The sequence below is a fragment of the Tupaia chinensis genome, unplaced genomic scaffold (genome assembly GCF_000334495.1).
Source record: "Tupaia chinensis unplaced genomic scaffold, TupChi_1.0 Scaffold143830_1, whole genome shotgun sequence".
In the NCBI taxonomy this organism is placed as follows: Eukaryota; Metazoa; Chordata; class Mammalia; order Scandentia; family Tupaiidae; genus Tupaia; species Tupaia belangeri.
The window spans coordinates 155,516-166,727 of NW_006203680.1; the positions used below are offsets into that span (position 1 = coordinate 155,516).

Below are 11,212 nucleotides of genomic sequence, written 5' to 3' on the forward strand. Positions count from 1 at the left end.
CTTAACCACCATGCCACCTGTTGACCCCAAGGAAATACTCTTTCTTTGTGGTGGGGAGTTCCTAAATTCAGTCATGAGGCAATGCCAGGAGCTGAGGGCAGTAGTGGCACTGTACTGTGTGGCCCACTGGACAGTGATGGATCCCCGGCAGGCTCAGTGCTCCTTCGGAGTCATGAGGAAGAGAAAACCAACCTACAGAAATGAACCAGTCTCGCATTATTGAAGAAACCCAGCCTACGCAATGGACAAATAAAAACTGCATGTATGACGTTGTGCTCTCTGGTTTATTAACATCTATCAGATGTTATCCCTTCTCTCTTCTCTGCCAAATCAGGGGCCCTTTTCCCTAGATCAATAGCCCCTGGTAGCACACCTAATAAAGATATCCCTTCTCACCGCCAAGAAAGGGTCAGCCTGGGAGGTGGAAGAGCTTGGTGGCATAGGAGGGCAGGTGAGGATCCCTGAGGGAGGACATGTTGCCCTCACCGTTCCTGAGATGCTCTGGCCCAAGGCGACATGGAAACAAGGCCTCTGGGCTCAGCCAACCTGACTTTTTGCTGTAATTTCTCATCCTGGTTGGACCACAAATCAGGCTGCAGAGCCCACAAATCAAGCTTCTTCTGGCCCTGCTCATAGGGTAAGCAGGAAAGGCCTGGTGACAGCTCTGCCCTACGCATGCTGTGCCGATGCTCAGACCCAGGGCCACAGGAACATTCACCACCCTGTCTCAGGAGTAAATGAGCAGCCAGAGGGGGTGTTTCCCCAGGGCCACCTTTGGCTATACCCAGCCCCAGCCCAGACTGACTCATTAAATGAAAAAAGACACTATCTCTGCCACAATCAAGCCCTGTCCTGGCTCTCAATCCCCTCCTTGGTCCCTCCGCCCTATGGCAGGGAGCCCTCAAGCGGCTCATAGGTTATTCCGCTGAAGAGCCTCGCACAAGTTCTGGTTGGCATCAGGCTCCTCTGTCAGCACCTCCACAGTCTCCCACTCCCCTGAACGGCTCGACCTTTTAATGGCATCCACCACGCTCTGCATGTACAGCCCATCCTCGAATGAGGCTGCCATGGAGACGGGGGTGCGGTCCCAGGTGCGCCGGTCCCCCTGGCCCTGGAAGGACTGGCGCAAGGCCTGCACCATGTAGACCATGCCCTTCAGGTAGAGCAGTGGGACGTCCTGGGGCCCCTGCTCGGGCAGTCCTGCGCCCACCGCCAGCGAGTCCCTCAAAAGCAGCTCCTCTTGTGCGGCAGAGTTCTTCTGCCCGTAGAGGTCAGCTCCCCTGGCGACAAGGCGTCCTGCAGAGCCCACCACCATGACCTCATGCACAAAGGCCCCCGGCATGTTGAAGTTGAGCGTCACTGTGCTGCAGACACCCCCGCCCATCAGCATCTGGAAGAAACAGAAGTCATCACTGGTGACGTGCCGGATGCCACGGATGGCGGCGTTCTGTCTCACGAAGGTCTTGAGCAGCCCGTGCACCTTCTCTGCTCTCCGGCCGGTCAGGTGGGTCAGCAGGTCCACAATGTAGGTGCCCATGGTGTGCAGGCCCCCGCCGCCCATGAGCTCGTCACAGATCCAGCCATAGCTCGGGCTAAGCAGGCTGCCCGAGTAGACACGGGCGTCGCAGATCATCACCGCGCCCACATAGTGCTCCGCTATCAGCTGCTTCATGCGCACGAAGGCTGGCAGGAAGCGCAGCACGTTCCCCACCAGGCTCATCAGCTGTGGATAGTAGCGTGAGGCTGTCACCATCCGGAAGGCATCTATTGACGTGGCTGCCTTCTCACAAACCACGTTCTTTCCAATACCTAGGAGACACAACAGGAAATTTAAAAAGTTCCGAGCTGTTTACACTGGTCCAAGGGAGATGCACCCAGGAAAGCCTCCTGTGGGACCAGAAGGTAGCCTAGGACAGAGGGAGAGTGATTCAATGTAGACTGAAAACGGCCCAGTGCCTGGACTACAGAGATACGGGATGGAGAAAAAGACTTTTTTTTTTTTAATGTTTATTTTTGGGGGCCAGCAGGTGGTGTGGGGGTAAAGACACTGGATCCCACATGGCCACCTGTGCAGTTTGAGGCCAGGATCTGGAAGCTTGAGGTCCATGCCCAAAATCTTGAGGGAGACTAGAGAAGGGATTGTGGAGTGGTCATGCTCCCCTAGGGGGTATCGCTTTCTCTTTCTCTCTCTGACAAGTGCACAAACCCTATAGCAAAAGCTAAAGCTTATTTTATTAAGGGGCTGGCAGATGGCGTAGTGGTTGGGATCGCTGGACTCCCACATGGCTGACCATGGCTCAAATCCCAGACCTGATGGTTTGGCTTTCTCACTTTCTTTCTCTAATCAAACTGGAAAATAATAATAATAAAGTTAAAATATAAAATAAATTTTTTTAAAAATTATTTTATTTATTCATTTATTTATTTTAATTTGACCAGAGAGGGACAGAGAGAGAGTGAGAGAAAGCAAGCTACCAAGGACTTGAACCGTGGTCGGCCATGTGGGAGTGTCCAATGCCTTAACCACCATGCCACCTGCTGGTCCCAAAATAAAAATAATTCTTTAAAAGAAAGTTTATTTTATTAAGAGAGACAAGAGAAAGAGAAGAGAGGAATTCTTGACACAGTCCCATCATGCCACTGTCAGCACTGTCACCTGCCCTTTCGCCTTCCAGTCAGCCAGGATTACAGTTATACATGTGTACCTGTTGTGTTTCGGGTTGACCTGGGATCCAAACCATGGTCTTCTATATGGCTCCAGCATTAAAGGACAGCACCTTGGCTGGGCCAGAGTGATAAGATTTTAGGGAAAATGAAAGCAGTAGAGGCGAAAGACCACAAACCAGGCCTGAAAAGTATAGAGAGGTTGGCTACACTATGGGTTCCATCAAATATCAGTCTAGATGTCATTGAGGAAGTATATTTCACGCATGATCAACATTTAAATCAATAGACATTAAAATCTTAAAATTTACATCCATGAGATAGGTGGGCCTTGTCCAATCAGTTGAAGGCATGAGGAGAGTGGGGGGAAAAGTGCCCCTGAAGAGGAGAAAACTGTCTTTAGACTGCCTCTATACTCAAGACTGCAACATCAATTCTTGCTGAAATTCCAAGCATTTTGGCAAGTCCTGCGGATTTTGGACTTGTCAGCTCCCATAGTCGTGAAAGTCAGTTTATTAAAGTAAATCTCTTTAAATATCCTACTGTTTTTGTTTCTTTGGAGAAGTCAGATTAATACAGGTGGGTTGGAGAGATGGACATGCCTCTGTACCATCATGCATTTATTAGAATGTCAGCTTGGGGTGCGAGAATCTATTTTGTAGGGGATGGGCTTTGTACTCTCAGTCATAACACCAGAGAGGGCTCTAGAAGATTCCCTGCAGATTGTTCTCTGAAAACACTGGTCCAACAAATTACAATGGTCAAAGGACAGAAAATGCTCGGCCCCAGCAGGAGGGGAAAGTGAGCGAAAACATCCTCTCTGTCCTCACGCCCATGCTGGGTAGCTGGAGCTGGAATGTACTCAGAGCAAACAAGCTAGACAAAGGCCTGAAGAGAGAGAGCTAGAGAACTGCACAGCTTCATATGGGGAAGCTGGAAGGATGAACGCTTCTCCAGGTTTCAAGGTGAAAGTGTATGAGGGTATAAGAGCCACAAGATGCTAACACTATGGGTACACCTGCATGCATGGGGCAGCTCAGACAGAAGGAAACCCTATGCTCATAACCTCAACGAAGAACTCAGAAAGCCCGAGAAGTGATGAGGACTAGACACTTACAGAAGTTTACAGTCACAGCAAGCTGGATCAGCAAGTAGCGTGGTGGTTATGTTGCTGGACTCCTACACAGCCCACCGTGGTTCAAATCTCTGACCTGGCAGCTTGAAAATCATGCTAGTGTGTGTGTGTGTGTGAGTGCCCAAAATTCCAAGAGGAAAATGGTGGAGAAGGGATTGCAGCATGGCCATCCCCCAGGGGGGTGATTTCTCACTTCCCCTCTCTGTCTCTCTCCTGTGAGGGCATGCACCTTAAGGCAAAAACTAAAAAAAAAAAAATGAAAAAAAAAAAAAAAAAAAAAAAAAAAAAAAAAAAGTCACGGCAAACTGGGGAAGGGCAAAGACAAGCAGATATTCACTATCCATTCTATGGACATTGCACATGAATGGAAACTCAAGCCCCCCTACCCCAACTCCCTACATAAGTCATGGGCTTCTTGAAGAAACAAGCTCATGGCTTAGTGGAAGCACACAGCAACTCCCCGTGCAAATAGTAGGATCAGGGAAGGCTTCCCAGGGCGCTGACGCTAGGGTTGTCCTAAAGGGAGCAGGTGTTTCAGGAAGCCTATGGGGAAAGGCCACCCAGACAGTGTGGGAACTGCATGTGGGAGTCCCCACAGAAGCAGGAAACGAGGGGCTGCACCAGGCCCAGAAGCAAGGTGGGAAAGCGGACAGATGGTTAGTCCTATCACATACATAGTCAAGATGGAGGCAAAGTTTAGGTGAAATCCCTGGAATCACCTCTTACATCCCACTTCTTTTTTTCGAAATTTTTATTCATGATAGGAGCAAAACAACCAAGTCAAGATTGTGTGCCTCCAGGCAGGTGCCTCTTCAATAACCCTGTGTTCACTCCCTTAATCCTCCAATGTTTTCTAAGTGTTTCCAGATGGGCCATTGGTTGGATCATAATTTCTGGTGGCTCACTGCAGACTGCAGCTAATCCTGATGGACTCAGATGGATTCTGGTGGCATCTGGCTCAGAAGGAGAACTCATCTGGCCATCTTCCTACAGAAACAGCATTAATCATAGACAATAAATCTTTTTAAAAAATTATTTTAATTTTATTCATTGTCATTATTTTAATTTTATTTTTCAAAGTTGACCAAAGAGAAATAGAGAGAGAAAAGGAAAGTGAGAAAGCAACCTGCTGGGTCTGGGACTCAAACCACGGTCAGCCATGTGGGAATCCAGCTGCTTCAACCACCATGCCACCTGCTGGCCCCAATAAATCATTTTTTTAAAAAAAGAATGATTTATTGGAACCAGCAGGTGGTGTAGTGGTTAAGGTGCTGGACTCCCACATGACTGATCACAGTTCGAATCCCAGACCTGAAGACATGAAACTCATGTTAGATGCATGTAAGTGCATACACAAAGTCACAGGAGGAGAAGGGATGCTGGTGTGGCTACCCTCTGGGGGATGCCTTCTAGCTTTCTCTCTCTCTGTCTCTCTGGCAAGCACACTTGACCTATAGCAAAACTCTCTCAAAAAAAATTTTTAGTTTTTAAATTATTTTAATTTGCTATAGGGCACTCACTAGAAAGAGAGAGAGAGAAAAACCAAGAAAGCTAAATGCCAGATCCACAACTCAAACTGCAGTCAGCCATGTGAGAGGGAGTCCAATGCCTTAACCACCATGCCACCTGCTTAGCCAGCACTAGATCATGGACATACATGTGCTTGGAGAACTTGGAAGGTCTCTGGATGCAAACCCAGGAACTTCCCATTTGGGTCAGACCAGCAGACATGTAAATGTAAAATTTACATTTTACCACTGTGTCACCATCTGGCCCTTGGACCTTCAATTTGTGACTTGAATTTTATTTTTTTAGATTTTTGCCATATAGCACATGCAATCACTGGAGAGAGACACCTAGAGCCACAGAGACAGGGAAAGTGAGAAATCATCCCCCGGGGGGATAAACATGCCATAGTCCTTGCTCTTCCACTCTCCTCTTGGGATTTTGGACATGTGGGCTATGTACCTAATGTGTTATTCAAGTTGCTGAGTCCAGAACTCAAACTGTAGAGTTGGCTATGTGGGATCCAGTGCCTTAACCACCACACCATTTGCTGGCCCGATGACTTGAATTTTAAGATTCCCACAAAAGTTACATTTTCCAGGTAAAAAAGAACTTTTATGTTCAATACTTTTAAAAATCTTTTGAAAAATATTTTAAAATCAACATGAACATAGGTAAGTGTTCTTATTCTATGTACTGTTTATCAGGCCGCTCATGGAGTCAGGTCCAGCCTGGCCGCTGGATGTTCACAAGCACACGGGAGATCAACTGGTACCTCCAGTCAATCCTTCCAGCTCCCCTCACTTCCTACCCACCCCTGTTACCCTAACCTCCGGAACCCACCAGTGCACTTCTTATTTGCATACATTAAAGTCTCAGCCCTGAACCCCCAGGATTATGCTATAGCAAGGAGGAATGCATGTGGATGCGTAGTGTGACATCATCTTTGATTTAAAAATATTTTTGGCGGGTTGGCAGGTGGTATGTTGGTTAAAGGTGCTAGATTCCCACATGGCCAACTACGGACTCAGTCCCAGACCTGGCAGCTTGCTTTCTCGCTTTCCCTTTCTGTCTCTCTCTGGTCAAATTAAAAAAAAAAAAAAAAAAAAGAATGCAAATGGAAATTAGCAAATAACTCTTTTAAAAATATATATGTGTGTGTGTGTGTGTGTGTGTGTGTGCGTGTGTATTTTTGTTGTTGTTGTTGTTGTTGGGCCAGCTGGTTGCATGATGGCAAAGGTGGCTGAATCACACAGCTGACTCTGTGGTTCAAGCTCCTGACATAACAGCTTGAGAAACATGCTACTGTGTGTGTGTGTGTGTGTGTGTGTGTGTGTGTACAAAATCCCATAAAGGGATTGGGGGAGAAGGGACTATAGAACGGCCATTGCCCCTGATGTGTACCTTCTCACTTTCCCTCTCTCTGTCTCTCTCCAGAAAGCACACTTGCCTACCCTCCAGCAGATTTTTAAAAATTGACTTTTGCTAGAGGGTGTGTATGCTCACCGGAGAGACAGGGAGAGAGACAGAGAGAGAGGGAGAAAGCATTCCCCATGGGGAATGGACACACCACAATCCCTTCTCCTCCATTTCTCCACCCTGTCAGGATTTGGGGCATGCACACACTGGTGCCCAATGTATTTCTCAAGCTACTGAGTCCCAATTTGAACTGCAGTCAGCCATGTGGGATCCGGCTGCCAGCCCCAATCTCTACAATTTATGAAACTCTCCTGTCTTCTAAATAACAACAGAAAACAACAGAAGCTTTACAACAAGTGCTGACAGGACAAAAGGAGAATAGCCAGTCAAGCCTTGCATGCCCAGGGAAGAGGGAGCAGCATGGGTTGGGCATGCTGGCTGGACACTTGCACAGGGGCATGGCAGGAGGGGGCCCTACAAGTCGAGTAGCCTCTGAATACTACCCCTACTGCTTCTGGAGAGTTTCCAAAGTTTCCCCATGCTTGAGGGATTTCTGGATTAGGAATAGGAGAATTGTGACACTGGGGAAGAATTCTGCCATTTGGCTGCTGAATATACATGGCTGACCAGGGAAATAACAAGGAAATGAAGTTCTCAGAAACAAACACCCCATCTGAGAGCTGTAGCTCCAGCCAACCCAGAAATTTCCTATTGTAACAACTCCCTGTCAGGGTTGGGTGGAACAGAAGTGTGAGGCAGATAGGAGGGAGGTGGGGAGGAAAAGGACTTTTATGACTGCTAGGAGTCTGCCGGTGATAAAACTAGGATAAGGGATCCCTGTTTCAAGCTAAAAAAGGTCAAGGAAGGGGATATCTCCTTCTTGAGCCTGAACAATAGGAGAGCTTTTGAACTTAGGATTCAGTAGTACTATCAGTGTGGGAATTAAAGGCCATCTTGAGTTAGGCTCTTGCAGGCCAGCTGTGCAGGATCTTTACTGTTAGCAAGATTTGGGTTGCCTTGAAAGACATGTTTAATAGGTTTATGTAGATTTCCTCCTAGGAGGTCAAAGGAGAGATTAGACAAGCTGGAAATTGCTTTTGGCCTCTGGGAACAGGAGACATGGTTGCTGAGTGGTTTTAAGCTAAGGTTTTTGGGAGGGTGAAAGAGTTTCAAGCTGCAAGCCACTCTTCAGTTCATGTACCCCAGATATTACCTAGGAATGGTATGCCCTTGAACAAGGCCCAGAGCAGCCACTCCAGGGCTACTGCAGACCACAGCTGTGTTCCCTAGAGACACCACGGGAAGTAAGCTTTATCCAGGTTGTACAGTTCTGGCCTGTTTCCCTACCTAGAGGCCTGGAACTAGACAGATGATTCAAATGCAGGTTGGAGAAGCAATCCATGAAGAACACTATTATATTTTACAAAATCCACAGAATCTGGAAGACACAGCTTCATGGATCCTGTGAACTAGCCATTTGGGGGAAACAGAAATCAAGATTTCCCACTGATAATTCATCCTCTAACACACAAAACTCATATGGTAGGAAGACCCCTTTCAGGCCTCCTGTCTCTGTACCTGTCTTTGTCTCTCTCTACCTCTGTCTCTGTCTTTTTTTTTTTTTTAATTTTTGCTTTTTAGAATTTGTTGTTGCTGTTGTTTCTCTCTTTCTGTTTCCTTTTCTGCATGCTCCTCGATGCTCAGATTGAACTTCCAAGTTTGGAAAGAAACCAACCATCAACCAGATGACTAGAACTCCCTGTAGGACCACAAGAAATATGGGAAAGCAGGAAAATACCTCTCCTCCAAGGGAAAAGGATAATTCTTCTTCATCCACACACAGTTCAATGGAAATCATGGAAATGTCTGATAAAGAATTCAGAACATTCATAATGGCAAAGCTTACAGAGATGGAAGAGAAGAGAGACAATGAACTGCTGAAGAGGAAGGAGAAAGAAGTTGTTGAGTTCCAAGAGGTGAGGAAATTCATGCAAGATCTAAAAGAGGAATTTCACACTTTACAAAAGAATCAGGTGGAACAAAATCCCATAAAGGGATTGGGGGAGAAGGGACTATAGAACGGCCATTGCCCCTGATGTGTACCTTCTCACTTTCCCTCTCTCTGTCTCTCTCCAGAAAGCACACTTGCCTACCCTCCAGCAGATTTTTAAAAATTGACTTTTGCTAGAGGGTGTGTATGCTCACCGGAGAGACAGGGAGAGAGACAGAGAGAGAGGGAGAAAGCATTCCCCATGGGGAATGGACACACCACAATCCCTTCTCCTCCATTTCTCCACCCTGTCAGGATTTGGGGCATGCACACACTGGTGCCCAATGTATTTCTCAAGCTACTGAGTCCCAATTTGAACTGCAGTCAGCCATGTGGGATCCGGCTGCCAGCCCCAATCTCTACAATTTATGAAACTCTCCTGTCTTCTAAATAACAACAGAAAACAACAGAAGCTTTACAACAAGTGCTGACAGGACAAAAGGAGAATAGCCAGTCAAGCCTTGCATGCCCAGGGAAGAGGGAGCAGCATGGGTTGGGCATGCTGGCTGGACACTTGCACAGGGGCATGGCAGGAGGGGGCCCTACAAGTCGAGTAGCCTCTGAATACTACCCCTACTGCTTCTGGAGAGTTTCCAAAGTTTCCCCATGCTTGAGGGATTTCTGGATTAGGAATAGGAGAATTGTGACACTGGGGAAGAATTCTGCCATTTGGCTGCTGAATATACATGGCTGACCAGGGAAATAACAAGGAAATGAGGTTCTCAGAAACAAACACCCCATCTGAGAGCTGTAGCTCCAGCCAACCCAGAAATTTCCTATTGTAACAACTCCCTGTCAGGGTTGGGTGGAACAGAAGTGTGAGGCAGATAGGAGGGAGGTGGGGAGGAAAAGGACTTTTATGACTGCTAGGAGTCTGCCGGTGATAAAACTAGGATAAGGGATCCCTGTTTCAAGCTAAAAAAGGTCAAGGAAGGGGATATCTCCTTCTTGAGCCTGAACAATAGGAGAGCTTTTGAACTTAGGATTCAGTAGTACTATCAGTGTGGGAATTAAAGGCCATCTTGAGTTAGGCTCTTGCAGGCCAGCTGTGCAGGATCTTTACTGTTAGCAAGATTTGGGTTGCCTTGAAAGACATGTTTAATAGGTTTATGTAGATTTCCTCCTAGGAGGTCAAAGGAGAGATTAGACAAGCTGGAAATTGCTTTTGGCCTCTGGGAACAGGAGACATGGTTGCTGAGTGGTTTTAAGCTAAGGTTTTTGGGAGGGTGAAAGAGTTTCAAGCTGCAAGCCACTCTTCAGTTCATGTACCCCAGATATTACCTAGGAATGGTATGCCCTTGAACAAGGCCCAGAGCAGCCACTCCAGGGCTACTGCAGACCACAGCTGTGTTCCCTAGAGACACCACGGGAAGTAAGCTTTATCCAGGTTGTACAGTTCTGGCCTGTTTCCCTACCTAGAGGCCTGGAACTAGACAGATGATTCAAATGCAGGTTGGAGAAGCAATCCATGAAGAACACTATTATATTTTACAAAATCCACAGAATCTGGAAGACACAGCTTCATGGATCCTGTGAACTAGCCATTTGGGGGAAACAGAAATCAAGATTTCCCACTGATAATTCATCCTCTAACACACAAAACTCATATGGTAGGAAGACCCCTTTCAGGCCTCCTGTCTCTGTACCTGTCTTTGTCTCTCTCTACCTCTGTCTCTGTCTTTTTTTTTTTTTTAATTTTTGCTTTTTAGAATTTGTTGTTGCTGTTGTTTCTCTCTTTCTGTTTCCTTTTCTGCATGCTCCTCGATGCTCAGATTGAACTTCCAAGTTTGGAAAGAAACCAACCATCAACCAGATGACTAGAACTCCCTGTAGGACCACAAGAAATATGGGAAAGCAGGAAAATACCTCTCCTCCAAGGGAAAAGGATAATTCTTCTTCATCCACACACAGTTCAATGGAAATCATGGAAATGTCTGATAAAGAATTCAGAACATTCATAATGGCAAAGCTTACAGAGATGGAAGAGAAGAGAGACAATGAACTGCTGAAGAGGAAGGAGAAAGAAGTTGTTGAGTTCCAAGAGGTGAGGAAATTCATGCAAGATCTAAAAGAGGAATTTCACACTTTACAAAAGAATCAGGTGGAACTGTTAGAGACGAAGGCTATAATACAGGAAGTCAAAATCTCCCTTGAAAGTATTAAAAGCAGACTAGACCATACAGAAAATTGAATCTCAGATGTAGAAGAGAAAATTGCTAGCCTAGAAAAATCCACCAAGAAGACTGAGAAAATGGCCCCAAAATTTGAGACTAATATACAAGAAATACTAGATACTATCAAACGTCCAAACATCTGGATAATAGGCATCCCAGAAGGCGAAGAGACTCATGAGGGCATTGATAATCTATTCCATGAGATCCTGCAAGAAAACTTTTCAAACCTAGAGAGGCACTCAAAGATTCAGTCCCAAGAAATAC

The 11,212-nt window shown here is 46.4% G+C and overlaps 1 protein-coding gene across 2 annotated transcripts in view; it reads right to left on the bottom strand.

Annotated features, from left to right (window-relative positions):
* Positions 1-265: 265 nt before the first annotated feature.
* GFOD2 (Gfo/Idh/MocA-like oxidoreductase domain containing 2) overlaps positions 266-11,212 on the bottom strand; it is a 54,273-nt gene continuing 43,326 nt past the window's right edge. For both annotated transcript variants that reach the window (XM_006165236.3, XM_006165237.3), the window contains exon 3: positions 266-1,809. In XM_006165236.3, the coding sequence (XP_006165298.1) occupies positions 911-1,809 (899 nt within the window). In that variant the 3' untranslated portion in view covers positions 266-910. The remainder of the gene's footprint in view (positions 1,810-11,212) is intronic.